The sequence below is a fragment of the Pituophis catenifer genome, unplaced genomic scaffold, assembly GCF_029215685.1.
Source record: "Pituophis catenifer annectens isolate HBS135680 unplaced genomic scaffold, rPitCat1.0.hap2 SCAF_3, whole genome shotgun sequence".
NCBI classification, from domain to species: domain Eukaryota; kingdom Metazoa; phylum Chordata; class Lepidosauria; order Squamata; family Colubridae; genus Pituophis; species Pituophis catenifer.
In genome coordinates this window covers 125,188,666-125,208,271 of record NW_027256883.1, presented here as the reverse complement: position 1 = coordinate 125,208,271, position 19,606 = coordinate 125,188,666, and the positions used below count along the sequence as shown (strand labels likewise).

General features: G+C 36.7%; 1 protein-coding gene across 3 annotated transcripts in view; it reads right to left on the bottom strand.

Annotated features, from left to right (window-relative positions):
- The window catches only part of VAV3 (vav guanine nucleotide exchange factor 3), a 181,596-nt gene that overhangs the window by 68,683 nt on the left and 93,307 nt on the right, over positions 1-19,606 (bottom strand). For all 3 annotated transcript variants that reach the window (XM_070939336.1, XM_070939338.1, XM_070939337.1), the window contains exons 13-15: positions 17,494-17,579; positions 15,613-15,745; positions 15,038-15,147 (exon numbers count right to left, since the gene is read on the bottom strand). In XM_070939336.1, the coding sequence (XP_070795437.1) occupies positions 15,038-15,147; positions 15,613-15,745; positions 17,494-17,579 (329 nt within the window). The remainder of the gene's footprint in view (positions 1-15,037; positions 15,148-15,612; positions 15,746-17,493; positions 17,580-19,606) is intronic.

The window sequence follows — 19,606 nt, the reverse complement described above, 5'->3', positions numbered from 1 at the left end:
GGCCGTCCTACAGCTGATCAGTGTTAAAAGCAAACAAATGAGTCGGGTCGTAAGTGCGAGGACTGGTCGTAAGTGTGAGGACCTTCCAGAAATGACTCTGACCAGCTACGCCCACCTAGTCACATGACCTCCAAGCCACACCCACAAAATAAGCCACGCCCACAGAACCGGTAGTAAAAAAATTTAGAACCCACCCCTGACTCAAGGTCTCCCAGTCTCCAGCCTGGTACCTGAACTACTACACCAAGTAAACATCACACATTCTTGTTTTACACCATTCTCACCATTTGCTAGTGTGCATACACACACACACACACACACACACAGAGAGAGAGAGAGAGAGAGAGAGAGAGAGAGAGAGAGAGAGAGAGAGAGAGAATTCAAGTAGATAGTCCAGCATTTTTAATGCCTTTCCAAAACAACGCCTGCCCAATTTCTATGTTTTAAAAGGTCTTTAGCTTTTCTCCCCTTAGTTCCTTTCTTTCAGGTCTAAGATTTTTCTCTCTATGGTAGTTCGCCGCTTTAAAAAATAGTTCTAAGAGTCTCTTTCCCTGGATTTTCCTCTTTCTTTTTTTCTTTAAAGTTAGGGTCTAAACAAAAAGGAATCTTCTCACCCAGCTCCAATCACTATTCATCTGCACCGCTCCTGCACATTTCTTTGTTGCCTCAGCTATCCCAGTTTCGTGGCATGATAGCTGCCTCTTCTCATTGAGGGAGAGGGAAGAAACCCTGAGTCCAGCAGGAGAGTTGCTGCTCTCCCCGAACTACAGGGCACCACACTTTTCTTCACCACCCCTACAGGGTGGCTTTAGCTCCTTTCTGAGCCCTCCAAAAGGGAGAATTTGGCGTGGGAAATCTGCTCCTCACATCCGATACCGCCACGATGTCAGCCTGAAGTCCCTAACAAGGATCAATCCAGAGCTCTGTTATCGGCTATAGAGGCCTTCAGGAAAGCCTTGCTGGCTGCAGAAGAAATGGGCCAAGGTATGCGAGGCCTGGTTGCAACTCTCTGAAGCCAAAGAAGTTCTTGAAGGCTTCTGACAGCGAAAAGGGAAGCTGGGGGCAACCCGTGCAAATGAGGTGAGTCAGTGGACAACAACCCCTCCCCCCCCCGAAAATAAGACCTGGGGCTTTTTTTGTTGCAAAAAAAAAAAAAAAGACAGGCTATTATTTTCGGGAAAACATGGGTACCTAGATTTTTCCTATATATATTTTTGAATCAACAAATGTACAATAAAATTACTCTTTCATATTATTAGATTTCTCAATGAATTGCTGAAGAGGAAAAAACATCAATTCTGGACACTTCCTACCTGGCATAAAGGCTCACTTATATCTCACAGCCATTGAATAAATCATGTACATATTTTATCACTTCTCCTATTATACTATCTATATTTGTAGCCTTATGATTTTTCAGTATTTTCTGCATTTATTACTTTCTTTATATCATTTTTGTCTTGTACTATATATTCATGACATTATTTTAAATTCCTCCATTAAATTTTCACCATCATTTTGAGATCTCTGAAATACAGTTTCAGTTTTATCCCAAATTACTCTTATTTTAATTGCATTTACTCTGTTGGAGGCCTCTGATCTAGCCCTCTTTATTACTTCTAAGATTATTTTTTGTTTTCAACCAAATTTCTCTGCATTTTCTCTGCATTCATAACTGTCTTTCTGTCTGATTATATTCTTTCCAATTATTTTTCTCTATATATATATCCATTATACAATATATTTCTCTCATCATGTTTGCAACAATCTTTTTTTGTATTTTTTTTCTTATCCAGAGCCTTTCAGTGCATTTAGTTTTTCTTTCAGCTTAACTCCATACTGTCCGATGGCATTTTACAACATATTTATTCAAACAGATTCCATATCCTTTTATTTACATCCACTTTTCAATAATTTTACTTGGAAGATCAATCTGTCTTGTTATGTTCATATAGGACTTGTACTTTCTCTTCATGGAGAATTCTACTTCCATTCTCTTTAATATCACTCTTTTGTTTTAATTCCATATCCATTTTTCCCAAAATCCATTCTTGATACCATCTCAAAATGGGACTTTCCCACATTCCCAACATCTCATTGTTATAACCAATATTAATACTCTTTTTTATTATAAACAATCAAATCAGTTGGGCTTTTGGATTTATATTAATTCCTTTGCTATAGGAATATATGAACAAAATTATAAACTCTCCAACCCTGTGAATTCTTACTTTCATATATACTTGCATAGACAATTTAAATGACATCAGTTCATTATTTCTGATGTACATTTTTTATTTTCATTCCAAATCTATATCCATGTCTTTATTTTCCTGCAAATTTTCATGGAGGAAACCATGGAGATGACCTTGGAAAAGTATCAGAAACTGTTAACAAAAACAGTATATAAGTATGTTTTGAGCCCAGGATGAAAGGAAAGAGTTAGAAAGACTCTGTCTCTTTTCTGATTCTCTGGGATTTAAGAGGTTGGGAAAGAAAAATGCAGTAACACTTGTAAAATTCTGTTACTACAGCCTTTGTCAATAACTATAATTCTAATCTCTTTATGGAATCTATTTCTTGCTCTCAATTCCACATGACAAAATTAGATTACTTCCATTCAAATTTCTAACATTCTTTCCATTTATCTAAGTTTCACAGAATGAAAATACATTAATTTTTCTTTCTTTTCTTTTGTTATTTTATGCATGTTACTGTTGAAATCCACTTATACTCCAAGTTGACATTTCCATGGTCATCACCAGAAACTGACTTCTACTACCCACTATAATTGCCATCAATTAACACATTCACATAATAAACTAGTGAAAGTGTAAACTAGGTTAATTCTTAGTTATTCCCTTGCTATAGACAGAATTTCTTGCTAATAGTAAGAATAATAGTAATAAGTTTTGATACACTTTGATCAATATATCACAACCAAAGCCTGCTTTTATGCAAGCATACTTGGATAGAGTCACTTTGTGTGAAATGCATAGCCATTTAAAGTTTACACATTTAAATACATGTCCATATTATTCTATGTTTTCTAATCTAGAATCATCTTCCAAACCAAAATACCACTGGAGGTGGCTACTAGATTGGTGGCAGATTCCACTTCCTCTCCCTCCTTGCTCTCTGCTCTCCACCCACCCATCTTTTTGGTTATCATATTGATGAAATTATTCTTGTTGTTTCTTTGTCTGTTTATTTTATTATTCTATTATTTTACTTCTGTTCTGTTCACACACATTTCATTTTTCTTCCTTTTTATTGTAAGACACCTAGAGCAGCCTCATGGCGAGATAAGTAGTAAATAAAATGTAATAATAATAATACCAATAGTAATAGAGGCCTTGGGTATAAACCCAAAACAATTGGAGCACCACTTGAACACCATCGGCATTGACAAATTCGCCATCAGTCAATTGCAAAAGGTGACTTTACTCAAAACAGTTTCCATCTTGCGATAATATCTGTAACACTATCAAACATCCAGATCTGCCTACCTCAGGTCCTTAGAAAGAACTTGATAGGTAAACAAAAATGCCAAACCCAGCCTGAACACCTGGCTGACTGTGCAACGAACCATAATAATAATAATCTCCCACCAACTAAGAGAGATATGCAGTATACTGGCATACAATCAAAATTCAGATATTCAAAATATGCACTATACTGACTCACTGCATTTTGAAAATATTCTTCCTCATGGACAATTTGTTGCATAACATTGTCTCCTCAACCATATACATATGAACAAAACATAACCCTCTGAGATACATATGAAGAATGGTTGCAGGAACTGGGTATGTCTAGTTTAATGAAAAGAAGAACCAGGGGTGACATGACAGCAGTGTTCCAATATCTCAGGGGCTGCCACAAAGAAGAAGGAGTTAAGCTATTCTCCAAAGCACCTGAGCAATGGATGGAAACTAATCAAGGAGAGAAGCAACTTAGAACTAAGGAAAAATTTCCTGACAGAACAATTAATCAGTAAAACAACTTGTCTCCAGAAGTTGTAAATGCACTGGAAGTTTTTAAGAAGAGATTGGATAACTATTTGTCTGAAATGGTACAAGGTTTCCTGCCTAAGCAGGGGGTTGGACTAGAAGACCTCCAAGGTCCCTTCCAACTCTGTTAATCTATTGAAGATACAACGTACTGACATTTTTCTTTCGTTTTTTGGTACCAGAACTTTGCCAATCAGAACCAATTAAGTAGGTTGGAATAAAGTTCAATAGTTCCTAAATATAATATAAGGATAGGACAGGACAGAAGCTGCTTCTTCTGCTGCTTCTAAATATCCTGGCCTGGGAGAGATCCTGTCAGTCAGTCATGCTATCTTCATTATATTGCTGTCTGACAGCATTCAGAATGAACTGTTTGCCTTTGGGTAGTGCTGGAGACTGGATTTTATCTGTCATGCATAAATGCTACTTATCTGCCCTGAACCCTGGGGATAGTGCAAGCAGTAAATCAATAAATATGTAAATGAATATAATTGGATAGGGAAAGGGAAATAATACTCCTACAGAGAAGGAAATCAACAGGATGAGCTGACGTCTTAACACCAAAACCTGATCTAATGTAAGAGCTTAGGACTAGATTAAGTTGAAAAATGGGGAAAGGCATTTTTAAATTCCTTGGCACCTACAAAAAAAATTGACTGGCATTTTTGTGCAATCAGAAAATCTGCGTCTTTGCCCATTCTGATTAATTCTTCATATTTGAAGCACAGCCCCTTGACACCTCTGGAGAACATGGTTTAACTTGCCATCCCATTTAAGCTTCCACCACACTGTAGCAATTACAAAAAGGCTGCATTAGAAAGCCACTATATTTTTTACTATAATATTCCCCATCATGCAAAATTCTCATATGCATCATCTTAATGTGTTGTTGTTTGATAGCCTGTCAAAGGAGAAAATATTAGAAAAGGATTGCATGGTACAACAGAATGGGTCTTAATTCTTTGGAGGAAGAATGACATTAAAATATTTTCTCTCTCATAAAGGTCGAGATCCTAAAAGTAAAATAATAAATTAAATGTTCACATCCTTTCTGATACACATTTTCTTGCTATGACAGTTTTTCTATTTTAAAAAATGCTAAACAAAAAACTAAAAATACGTCTTTCAACTTAAGCATTTATGCTACGTGAATGCCTTTGGCTCTAATACTAACAAAAGTCTAAATACAAGACTTTTATATAATATGCAATATCCTAAGGCACTAGTTATGTATAAATAATCATGGACCTGATTTCTTAAGCATAAAAACTTAAGAACAGGCTCTATTTAAAGTCTGTTACTGGAATGGTACATTGAAGTCAAAAGATTCCTAAGAGAAATCAAGGCAAAGACAAATTTGAAAGTGGAGACTTTTAAATTGTTATTTAGTCTTCTTGCAGCTTCCTCCAACCCCCAAATCCAGTTTTTGAACTTATTTAACATCATCTTTAAATGCCATGCATGTGCCATTTAATAATTCCACTTTTAAGGACACCTATCGTTCATTTTCCCTTCCACGATGGCCAGACTTCATCGTTCTTCATGTAAGTTTTATAAACTACATCCATACAATTTTGGGACCTATAAACAAATTCCCTGTCTTCCTCCTAGTTCTTTATAATCTCACTTGTTGCATGAAAGTGAGGGGAGGGGTGTTTCCTACCACATGGCTCTAAGAGACTTTCTGTATGTGGTATGGTCCCCATAATTGTTCTGGTGAGATTCATTCAGAGATTCACTGTACTTTTCCAATAATACGGATTCTTCCCTATTTCCAAAAGTGTTAATTGGTTAAGACTACATTTAAAGGTCTTTTTTTTTTAATATCCACAAGTTGTCTGTCCTAAATAAATAAATTCCTTTGCTTCCATTGACAAATCTACAGATCCATGCACAACCCATCATATATGACCTCTTTTCCTCTAAACTATGCTCCTCCAGCTACTATTCAATACTGGCCAAACTTCAGCAATTAAAAGCAATGCTTACTTTCACCTTCCCATGTCAAGGCCATAGTAGAGTTATTGCTTAAACTCATTACAAACACTTCAATTACATCTTGAGGAACTGCTTTCCCAAGGCACTTAATTAATAACTTACCTCCTCCTATCTATATGCTGAGGAATTTCAACCTAATACACTCCCAGAAATTAAAATGATATATATTTATCGAGATAAAATACTTTAAATGTTCAATAACAAACTATGTAAATGTGAGAATTTTCCTATATGTATTTTTAAATAAAGCTAGCTAAACACGAAATCAAATGAAATACTAGCCTAAAAAGATGTAAATTAAGTAAGGACTAGTTGATACAAACTGCAGCTCATCTGAGAAAATTAATTGTCTTTCACAAAACATCTAATCAGTCTGGATATGGCTGTGTAAGACCCTCCACTTAGGAATTTCTGAACCTGCAGTCAGTTTTTTAAAATAATAAAATGTAACGGAACAGTCCAGATTTTCTCATGGGCTCAGATTCCAGTTTCCAGAATCCTTTGGCACTCTGATTGATGGAGAAGCTATTATGGAGGAAATTTAAGAAATTCACATTTCCTTCTCCATACCTTTTGGTCCAAAATAAATAGGGAAGATGTCACACTGCCCTAATATGAAAAGACTGTGATTTTATTCTTTCAGAAATAGATTATTGTACACCTTCATGTCCTCTTAATTAACTAAGTAAAGACTTTATTAATTTTACAGAATTAAGGATGCCAGATTAAGGAGCGGCATGGAGCTTTCACCTCACAATCAGGAGGTTGTGAGTTCGATCCTAGGTAGCGGTATTTTTCTGTCAGGGCACAAGGAGAAAATATCTGCTGTGATCTCTGCATAAGCATCAGGAAGAGCATCTGGCCAGTCAACATTCAGCTCCATTCAGTCACCCTGACTCCACCCCGATGCAAGGGATTACAGGATTGTTAAAAGAAAAAGAAAAAAAAGATGCTAGACATATCCCCTAAATGTATATGAGCATTTCAATCACTAAACTGACCCAACCACCAATTTAGGTCTGAATTAATTATTGAAATTTACAAACCATTTCTTAGCTTGATTAATTTATTTTTTTATTAAAATGCCTTCATTTGTTCAAACCTTATTCAGGATAGAAACACTGCATGCTTATTCATTTCTCCTCAAGAGTGTGTAAAAGGGTGGATGAATGTGCGTTTTGCATAATCCACATGCACATTAAAAAGCAATTAAACTTTCTCTAAATATTTTATTTTCTAGGTATTGTGAAAATGAAGGGCATGGTAATAGTTTGTAGGCGGGCTCAAATAAATACTACACACAGAGATGCAATACTCTTTCATCATCATTTCAAATAATTTACTGAAGTTAGCAAATATTTTTTTTAGTCTATAGGCCGTAATATTATTACTCTGTTGCCTCAGTTAGACGTTAGTGAAATTAAAACTGTAATTTGTTTTTCATTCCAGTTCACAGACCTCTTGAAAACTATTTGCAGACTTCTGCTCTAAAGGAAAGGGATCTGTGCAAAAATAGTAGTCATATCCAGGAAGACATATATGATTGACACACACACTCCAAAACCCCTATAAAGTCAGGAAGCAATGAGGTATTTGCCCAAGTATTATAAAGCAAGTATAACATGAGAAGGCTTTAACATTGTAACTTATCAGCTCTCTGATTAATTTTGCTTTAATTAAGGTCTTACAGACACACTCTATACATAATGAAGTTGTCTACAGAACAGAAATATTCCTCACAGATCTTTAATATAAAGGTATTTGAATCTGTGAATAATCAAGGAAAAGGATTATTTTTAAAGCCTGGCAGCCTTGTTTCGCAAGAAAATCACATGACTATAGTGAATAGTATTTTCCTGATCTTTATCTGAACAAATAATAAATCAATACATGTGTTACAGAAGAAATAATGAAAATTATTCTCTCAACAGTTTCACAAAACAAATTATTTCCTTTGCTTTTTATTTCTTCCTTTTTATTTCAGACTTTGTAGCAACAGCTCAGAAATATTTCTGGAGAACAGTGTTTAATGAATCAATCAATCAATCAATCAAATCTCCATTATGTTAATACTTGTATATCTCAGATTTGTCACATCAAAGAGCATCTAAGAGAAAGGCTTATTGACTAATTAAATTAACTATCACAAGCAAACTATGTTTTTGATCAAGAGAACAGAATTTACTTCTAAGACTTTGCTAAGACTTTATTTCACAGCTATCCGTTCAGAGATTAAAGAATTTAATCTTACTAGCTTTCTGAATGTGTAGTGTATTGTTTCAATCAAGAAAATGACTAGGCCTTGACCTCATTTTTCCTATTGAAAAGAAGGTTCACAATGATGCATTGATGTAACTAGATAGCAACCATAATAAGAAAGAGTTATGAAGGCACAATTTTTCATTCATACCATCCACCACAAACTATATCAAAGTTGTTTTCGACTGATTGTTAAATAATTGTATTTTTATCCCACTTTAGGTTGCAAGTTGTAGAGTTTAATACAGTCTTAGACCATGTAAAGGTATGCTTATATACATAGAGTTCTCCACAAATATTAAAAAGAACAATTAAAAGATGAAAAAGAAAAGGAGGCATTAGATAAAATGTTGAAGTTACCAAAGAAATGCAGTTTTATTAGACAGTATTTTCTGCCTTATCCTTATAGCAGCAAAGCAACATTTGGCTGCATTACGGGTTGTAGTGATCATATGATCTACTAGGAAGTAGGAGATATACTGGTGTTAACCTCTTCCTTGAAGTTCTTTGCAAGTTTGTGTAACAAATTTTGTTCCAAGCTAATCAATAAAACCTTTCGTTTAGCAGGATATTAAAATCTTTTAGAAAACAAACATGGTGGTGACCACGTTAACATGTGAGTGCTAGCATGCCTGGATCAATCTGGATTGAAATAGAGAAGACTAATTTTAGGCCTTGGTGACATGATTATCATAGGACTGCTAAGAAAAACAGGTTAAAACATAAATAGCAAGAAGACAGCAGTTTCCTCTGGTTAATAGATGGTGATCGGCCCAGAATGTCTGGACCTCATAAGCTTTAAGAGTATTTGGACAGAGAATTGTTCATGTTCATGATGCTTAAGTCAAATCACAGGATCGATCTCCCAAATACTGAAATTGTGGGGATTTCTGCACCACTATTTCCATCCAAGTCTTCAAAAACAATTAGAACTTTTATTAGAATAAAGGTTCTAATTATACCGGACAAGGCCATGCCCTTCAAAAGTCTTAATACAAATGATCATAGAGATATGTGGGGTGCCACAGGGGTCGGTCCTCTCGCCCCTGCTGTTCAACATTTATGTGAAGCCACTGGGTGAGATCATCCGTGGTTTCGGGGTGAAGTACCATGAGTACGCTGATGACACTCAGCTGTACATCTCCACCCTGGACCACCCCAATGATGCCCCTGAAGTGATGTCCCGGTGCCTGGAGGCCGTGCGGATCTGGATGGGGAGAAACAGACTCAGGCTCAACCCATCCAAGACCAAGTGGCTGTGGTTTCCAGCGTCCCGATATAGTCAGTTGGTGCCATCACTGACTATTGGGGGCGAGTCGTTAGCCTCCACGGAGAGGGCTTGCAACTTGGGTGTCCTCCTGGATTGACGGCTGTGTTTAGAAGAGTACTTGACGGCTGTGACCAGGAGGACTTTTCATCAGGTTTGCCTGATCCGCCAGTTGCGTCCCTTTCTAGATCAGGACTTCTTACACACGGTCACTCATGCCCTCGTCACTTCCCGCCTGGACTACTGCAATGCTCTCTACATGGGGCTCCCCTTGAGGAGCACCCGGAGGCTCCAACTGGTGCATAATGCGGCCGCGCGGATGTTTATGGGAGCGACGTGGTGTTCCCATGTAACACCTCTCCTGAGCGAGCTGCACTGGCTCCCAGTGGTCTTCCGGGTGCACTTCAAGGTTTTGGTTACCACCTTTAGAGCGCTCCATGGTTTAGGACCTGGATATTTACGGGACCGCCTGCTGCCACCAGTGTTCTGTCTCCGTGTCACACACACACACAAACAGATAGCCAGGGGTTAAATAAAACTGGCAGACAACAAATTCTTTCGATAAGAGAATTGGCAGCAACCCAATAGCTGCTTGCCAAGAACTTTACTCATAGAGGGAGGGGTTGTTTCTCTGACAGATAAACCCAAACAAGATACACACAGTTCAAGAATTGTCAAGTCCAGTCCGTATTAAATCCAAGGCAGATAACATTGTTTCAAAGATACAATGTAGTAGTTTGTTTTGTCCGTCACAGAGTCTGAATGGCCACCTTATCCCCTTTTATCCCTGTGGGGTGTGGTCCAGTGACTCAGGCTAATCTCTGGCATGCCTCCTCTTCTGCTGTGTGCGCCTGTCTCTCCGACGCTGGCGTGGATCCAGCCAAGACTTATCTCCATCACTGTCCGGCTGCGAGGAGATACCTGGCTCCTGGCCAATCTCTTCTCGTTCAGAAGACACCTGAGGCATTGCCAGAGAGAAGGGTCCTGGAGAGGGAGGCCTGGCCAACTCCTCTCCTTCATGTTTGGAGCCTTCTCCCTCCAATAACACAGGCTCAGGTAACGGAGCCACAACAACCAGTAGCCTCTCACTGGCCAGTACACTCTCATAGAGAGGGGCTCCTCCGGGTGCCCTCGGCCAAACAGTGTCAACTGGCGGCCCTAGGGGGAGAGCCTTCTCTGTGGGGGCACCTGCTATTTGGAATGAGCTCCCCCCGGAGATACCGAGGATCCCGGATCTACGCAACTTCCGCTGCACCCTCAAGACTTTTTTATTTCAACAGGCCGGCCTGGCCTAACTTTTCCCTTTTAACTTTTTAAATTGTAAATTTTAAATTTGTCTTAAGTATTGGGGGTGTTTTAATTTGTCCCAGCCAAATTATTTAATGTGGTTTTATACTGTCTTTTAAATTTTGTAATCTATGTGTTTTATTTTTTAGCTGTTCACCACCCTGAGTCCTTCGGGAGTAGAGCGGTATATAAATTTAAATAAATAAATAAATAAATAAATAAATAAATAAATAAATAAATAAATAAGTGGGAAAATGAATCCCAATTTCACAATTTGGAGTTTGGTATCAGCTTTTCCAACTAACAACTATTATTAAAAACCCTTTAATAAAATATATTAGTCAGAAAAGGTGCTACTTAAATTAATGGAAGAATAATGTTTTCAGGAGACCGTTTGGAGGAGTTTGGGAAAAGTTCAACTTTTCCACTTGCCTTCTATCTCAAATATTCCCGATTTGAAAAGAATGTGACCAGAGTTCCTTTTCCTTTTAAGGGAAGGGGAAATCAAAAAGGAACATAGAAAAGTGATAATTGTATATAAAGAAAATAGGACATATTTAATTTAAGCATTCTGAAAGTTAGTGATTGTTAAATTTCAAAAAATAAAGAAGGCAAGTGTGATTGCAACGAGCATGTATACGTAAAAGGTATTTCCATTTAAGGGTGTACTAACCAGCTTTAGTTTCTGAGCAAAGATATACCTCAGGAAGTCAACATTGGTTACTACATAATTTGTAAAATGACCCTTAGTGATCTAACAAATTGGGCTATAAATTGCTCTAGGCTTATATGTCTCCATTTCCTTGATGCTAGTTATGAAGAAGAGTGTCCCATTGTCGGTGTGGAGAAGACATCCACTGACTGACACTACTAATCTGATGTTAAATTTTGAATCCAAAACATAGAAGACAAGCACATTAAGCTACTAAGACACCAGATTCCTTGGTCCTATTCAGTTATGATAATCAACAACTATAAATCAACTCTACTGAAAGATGGTTATGAGTGCTATTGCTTGTGGCTGATGCCCAACCCAAGAGTTACCTAAGTACAGCTTATGTGCAGGAAAGCAGACAACTAGAAGGCTTTAAAAGCATTAACGTTATCATCAAAACAGCAGCAATTGCTAAGTAAGTTACTCAAAGCATCCATTGTTCATTCTCTCTAATGTATACAATGCATTTGCTGGGTCATTTGAGCTGCATGAGGTATAAAGCTCCTAGTGGAAATAATCAAATTCTCACTGTCTCCTTTTAGAACACACAATCAAGTGCTAGCTTTTGAAAAAGAAACTCTTGTGCAATCAAAAACAACATTTTTTCCACTATATCACAAGCAAAATTGGGAGATACCAGCAGTGATTACGAGACTACACAAAAAAACAGAAAGGTAAAAAAACTCCCAGTATGAATCTTCTATCTGGCATAACCATTGATAAGCATGTAGAAGACATTTTTTAAATTATTTTTCAGTGCTCTGGTTTTTTGCAGAAAATTTTCCCTCCCATATCACTAATAATGCAAATCTTATGTAAACTAAAATAATTAACATATGGACATGTGCATTAAAATACTTAAACTAAAATTACAATATGCAATCTTGCATAGGGAATGTTTCCAGAAAGTTTTCCAGTTCAAAATAGATCACAGGGCTGTAAGGTTGCTATTCAATATGAAGATTCAATTTGAATGTGATTCAGCTGAATCTCCAAATTGATTTAGTTGCTACTCCTTTTTCTCAATTGATTCAGAAATTTCAACAATTCTGTGCACCGGAAGAAAAAGATATTTGAAAGCATGGTGTTCACTAGATCCATGGTATTCAAACTGTGTCCCCCAGAACCCTAAAGACTCAATGTGACAGTTTCTGTTTACATTGTGTGTAGTGTATTATTACAACATTAAGTATAACATTTTGTTCAAATAAAATAAATTACGTAAAGCTTATTTATTAAAGGGTTCCACACCAATTTTTCACATATAGAAGGGTTCCTTGAGTATCTCAATTTTGAAGACTCCTGTACTACAATTGGTTCTGAAGTTACACTGACAGTTGGGATCAGGATTACCATCATTAAGTGACATGGTCAAAAAATGTGACATCATGTGATTTTATCACTTAGCGACAGAAATCCAGGCAATCCTGGTTGTCATCATAACCCTAAGACATGCAGGTTGTTAAGCAGGACTCAACTAACATGTAACAATAGGAACAGCAATGAAAAATTAAATTAAATTAACGGGTACAAGGCCAATGGGACCAACAGTATATTACACCACTGCTGATTGTTAACACAGATAATTCATTAACTAAATATTGTTAGCTAGGTTTTGTTTTGTTTTTTTGTTTTTCATATTTGGTGGCTCACAATTCTGGAAAATGATTTGCAACAGAATGAAAGAAATTTCTAAAGGTTAATTCTCTTTCCAGCCTGTTATTTTCCTATTAATGATTATTAAATCTCAGATTTCCCCAAGGTATAACAAACTGGCTTTGCATATCATTATACCTGCTTGGATATTCTGTGTTTCCCATTAAGGAATTAAATTATAGGACTATGCCTCAATTAAAAAATAATCTTGGGTTTGAAAAATAAATATAATACAAAATTCAATTCAACATGAAGCTATGAAAATTCACTAAGTGATGTGAGACAGTTTTGATGGCATAAACTACCTGTAAAATCAAGTTCTTTGGATGAAATAGGGAAAAAAAGAGAGATGAAATTAAATGAAATGGGGTATATAATATTATAAAAATAAGCAAACAGAAGAAAACATATCATGGTCATTTCCCAAAACAATCATTGTGTCTCTACCATTAGTTTATATGGTGAAGAAACAGATTATTTATGTGAAAGGTGGAAATAGAAATGCTTTAGTTAATTTGATCCCAAATTAGGATTAATTCTTCATTTTCAGAGAAACAGACTGGCATTTATCAAAAAATAAATTTAAAAGTTGCCTTTTAATGCATCAACTTCAGTGGTGGGTTTCAAATTTTTTTACTACCGGTTCTGTGGGTGTGGCTTGGTGGGCGTGGCATGGCTTGGTGGGCGTGGTTTGGTGGGTGTGGCAGGGGAAGGATACTGTAAAATCTCCATTCCCTCCCCAATCCAGGGGAAGGTTACTGCAAAATCTCCATTCCCTCCCGATCAGCTGGGACTTGGGAGGCAGAGAATAGATGGGGGTGAGGCCAGTCAGAATTTTTACTACTGGTTCTCCGAACTACTCAAAATTTCCACTACCGTTTCTCCAGAACTGATCAGAACCTGCTGAAACCCACCTCTGATCTACTTCTGCATGAGATATCATTGAATGCTTTAAAGGTATGTAAGAATTGCTTAATTTTTTTTCTGCTGAATAAATATGTATTATTTTAGATTCTTTGCAGTGTTAAACAGTTGCAGATATTATACAGGTAAAACAGGCCAGTGTAATTTTTTCTATATGCAACATAACAGAATAAAGAAATGGTGATAAACCTCCCTGAGCTACACAACTCAATATTTACCTGAAGTCATTCCACTGAGTCTGAGCTATTTATTTATTTGTTTGATGCTTAATTAAGATCTTCATAAACCATAGAAATGGCATGCAGAATTGGGGGAGGAGTACTACTTTCAAATTAGGAAAATTACAAAAACAGATACTGTACAAAACATCACAGCTTCAATAGGCAGCTCTCAACTGTTTATATTTCTTTGAAAGGATTCTGTGGTACACACACGCTTGTGCTATTATGTTAAGGGGAGGGAGAGGAATCAAATTCTTGAAGTCAAATTTAATAAACCAGGAAATCTGATCCAAATATCACATAATAAATTAGTTAGAAGCCACTAGGAAAAGAGCCAACATCCCCATCTCCCTTAGTAATACATTTTAGTTTACCAAGGCAATGATAGCAAAATCAGCTACAATTATGTTAAATATTTATTGCTAAATCCATTAATATTTTCCCTAAAGCACTATGGTACTGTATAACTTTCATAGGAAAGTGAAGCAGGATGAAAATATAGCTTAGAGCGCCCTCTACCTTTCACTGTGAAAATTTTTTGGCCCTATACATTTCATCTCTAAAGCTTTTTAATCACACGTTTAGAAATTTTGCATGTGCCAGAAACTGCTTCAAATTTTAAATCCCTGCTAGATTACTGATCACTGAATGTCAATCAATCTGTACAATTATTTCTGAATATATTACGGTTACTTACAGGGCCATTTCAAACTGCTCGAGCCATTTCTTCTTCAAATCTTTGGTTTTGCAGTACAGTTCTAAGCCATTTTGTCCTTGTGTGTGGATGAGGTAGAAGCCGTAAGACCACTGTTTAAACAGGAAGAAAATTCAGGAATTAACTTTTAAGAACAGAGAGACAACCAAGTTGGAAAATACCTGGAGGACACACATTTCTAATTTCACAAAGTTCCAGGGAAATATAATAACAATAATTGTAATAACATTCCAGAACAACTCTTGAGCTTCCTGGAATCTTAATACATTTTTTAATCCCATTGCAAATATTAAACAGATAAACCAAAGCTGTAGAATGCACCACTGCACCACTCTGAATGCTTTAGTGCTTCCCCATATTAAAAAGTTCTTGGGGGGGGGGGAGAGAATCAAGAAGATAAACATTTTTTTCTTAATTCCCAGTTTCCTACACAGAGGCTGTAGATAAATAAATCTAGAAAAAGGGCTTATAGAAATTTTAAATAGTTCATGTAATTAGGAATCTTAGTATTTCAGAGCAGAACATGTCAAGGATCCAGGCCTATTCTATATTTTTACCTTTTTACTCTCCTTGTCAGTGGTAGGGTTATTGCTTATTTTGTATTCCTGAAGATCAATTATATCCTTCATTTCATAATTATCACCTCTCCGTTTGCATACTATTACGGCCAAGTCAAATAAAAAGATATGCCTGGGGGAGAAATGAAAGTATAAGAAGTTGTAAGAATTCAAACTTGTGGTTAAAAATGCTATATGAGAAATATTTAAGTAGAGTTTAATCTGGATTAATTTTTAATAAACATTTCAATGTCAAATCTGATTGTTAAGCTAAAATTTTCTCTCAAATTTAAATATGTATTTTGAACTGCAATTTTAGATTTGTATGCACAGTTCCATGCAGCATACGTATAAATTTCATTCTATTCTACAACATTTAAATCCCTATCAAGAGATGGAGAAATGGACTGGACAGTGGTTTTATTTAATTTCAATTTAATTAATTTGATTTAGATGACACACAATTCCAAACACCTCATACAATGTAAAAAAACAAAACAAAACAAACAACTGAAAACAAAGCCAACCAACCAAATAAATAAAAAAGCAGATAAGGTGTTTAACTGAAAGCACACCAACACTATCAGTTTCTATTGGCTGGGATGATGTCATGGGAAGCAGACAGTTCCCCAAATGACCAGGTTCTATGCCATGTAGGGCTTTATAGGTCATTACCTTGAATATGGAAGCAAAAGGATAATCAGTGCATTTTAGAGTAGACTCAGACCTTATGTTTATGGAGTGAGTCCAGGCTGATTCCTCACAAGCCCTCCTCCCAACGAGGATGATTATTCTCCAACAAAAAGGATTCAGGAATGGGTGCACCAGTTTATTTCACAGCAACGAAGCTGTGGAAAGGCCAAAGCTGCCATATGCTCATTGAGCAGGAGCTAAGACTCCATGAGTGCCCCCAGATTGCTTTCCACCGTCTAGTGGGGAAGTAAAACCCCACCCAAGATAAAAATTGAAAAGTCTGTAAAGTTCTAGGAGTCCCAACAATTACAGACACTCAGTCTTAATAGGATTGAGCTGAAGACTGTTCTACCCTATCCAGGCCTCCACAGTCTCCAAGCATTTTTATAGTCTTTGACAGTTTTAATATTTCAAATACCACCCATGCCACTGAGGTGCCTCACCCACCTGGCAGCAACCACCCCAAGCCCCATCACGTTCATGCCATGCCTCTCCAGCCACCTCCACACCCCCTCACTTTCTATCATCCTGCTTGTGAGCTACCTGGGATTTACAACTTCTTGCCAGTACCCCCACTGTCTTTGGCTGTTGAAAGCCAGCAGGAAGTTGCAAGGCAGTGCTCACTTAACAACCCACAATCTTTGCTTAATAATGACAATAGGAATTGCAAGGTTTGTCGGCCTTTATGACTGCATTGCTTAGAGATGGAAATTCTAGTCCCAACTGCCATCATAACTCAAGGACTACCCATATATAAGGTAGACTCTCTTTGCTTCCTTTTTTTTTCTTGTTTATTTATCATTTTATTTTTATGGTTTGTTGAATTTAATTTTATTATTGTATCTTATTATTATCTATACTATCTTATTATTGTATAGTTTGATACTTTCCTTATATTATAAAATCTTTTTTTTAAAGCACTTAATCTTGAATGATCAATAGACACTGACAATAGACCAAAGGATTGCCTTTAATCTACCAGTGCACGTTCCAAAATTATTTTTCTTAGCTGAAAAGAAATATAATGCCATGACACATTTACTTCCTTCTCATGGTCAGATCTCTGAATTCATTGGCATTACAGCTGCGCAACTAGTGAACTGCAGGTATTGTGCCATTTCAGAAGTATTGATCTAGGATCATTGCAAAATAATAAAATCCCCAAAAACAAACTGAAGCAATTCTCACCTATCTTGTCTTGCTCGTTTGTCCAGAGTCGTTATCTTTATTTCACCATCACCCTGGGGTCTTCCATAGAGTAAAAGGGATTGGTTCTGAAAAAAGCAAAAATTACATTAATCGCTTAAAAGATATCCAACAATTTTATTGGAGGAAGATGCTGCATTCAACATTCTGAAAAAAGGTTGGATGTAAAGCAGATGGCAAATAAAAATGCAAAATTGACAGCAAGGCCCAGAGCATCTCTGATCTACTCTACAAGGGGTATGCAAAACATTTCAATCGCAAAACATTTACTTCAAGTAGTTCCAGTTCAACATTAGCCATCTGAAACATTTTAGTTCTCCATCTGCTCGGAATATTGCAATTGGATCTTTGTGGTGAGTGTTGCAATTAGCTTTTTCTTAATTTTTCTAGCCTGCAGGGAGTGATCCTAAAGCTACTGCTATTGGCTTTGATAACATGGGGTGACCTGGATAGGTGGACATCGTGTGTTGGGAAACAGGCATAAGACTCATAGATCCAAATGCTTCTGCTGTTGCTGAAGAAGATTACAGACCAGGAAGTTTGCTACAACCAGTGCCTGTAACTCTAAATGCTATTGCCACACCTCCAGCTGGAAATTAGGAAATTGAACAGGCTGTTTCTGAGGCAAGCTGCAAGCTGTCCTAGTTTAATAGGATTCTTCTTCTTGTGTCTTGGTTTTAGCTCTTCAGACTTAAACCTGGAGTAATGGGCACTAGTTACAGGGGAGAGAAATGAAAAACTCCTCCTTCCTTGCCATTTCATTTCCTCTCACTTTATGTACTTATTTTGAAATATTTAGAGCCTGCATATTCTCCAGCCTTCAAAAAGCAACATAACACAATAAAAACCAAATAAAATAACAAATGGGGTAATGAAAACAATGCATAGTTGTCCTGATAGAGAGGCATTTAAGAAACAAAAGACTTTTGGCCATTGATGCTAAGACCCCCATATAGTTATAAAAAGTAGGGGGGGAGGTCTCCAAAGGCAGGAGCTTTGCTACCAGGAGGAGAAAAATTATAGCCAAGAGGCCACAACAGAGAAGGGCTGGGCATATAATATCTCATTCAGCTATGTTTACTCTGTACTTAACACATTTTAATGTGTAATGCAACCTGGAAGAAATCCTCCTTCAACAATCAGGCCTTGTATACACAGCCAGTTACATTCTAGGAGTTGCATTTTCCAGTTAATAAGCCAGGCCACCATTCTTGTGCATTAGTTATAACTTCTGAGATATCTTCTAGGGCAATATTTCTTAACCTTGGCAGTGTAAACAATTCTGGGAGTTGAACTCCACATATCTTCAAATTGCCAAGGTTGAGAAACACTGTCCTCTTGCTTGTGTATGCCTTATTTCTTTTTTTATTAGTTTATAGTATAAAATACAAAAATACAAAAGCAAATAGTAGGTTCTCAATAGTAGAACCTCAACTTTTTACTTTTCCATAATAGTGGTGTATGCCCTCTTGACTTAAAAATAGACATAGCCCAGGCAGAAAAAGAGGAATTTTTATCGCTATAAGTCATAGATAGAATCTGATTGGTCAATTACTTTCTTTTTTTAACTGATGCATTACTAAGTTGAAATTTGCATGGGAAAGCAGTTTGTGTAACATTTCCTTCATTAACAAATGTTGCTCTTGAATGTTTCTTGTGAAAATTACAATGTTGATTTGGGTAGCTTTGTTGAGCTTTTTTGGGGTACTCATAAGCATACTTGATAGTCCAGAATGCTTTTTTTTTTTTTTTTTTTGCCAAGACTGACATCACCCAAGATAGCTTGATAAGCTTTTGCTCTCCCTTTCTTGTTTTAAAAAGGTCCTACTTAACTTTTCCTAACTCATCTCTGCCTGCGTGCTTCAGAGCTTTTCAGAATGCATTTAAATGCCATGAAGTCAGCTGAAGCAGTACTACATTCTTATAATTACCAGCAAGCTCTTGTAATATTTATGTAAGAGTTCTTAGAAGCAACAGGTGGCAGCATTTAAAAATATGCTTACAAGTGATTTAAGAACAAAACAAGTCTGATAGGAATGGGGACTCAGTCAGTAAATTAAATTGTCTCTGCTTCTTTTAGCTGGCTGACGTCTAA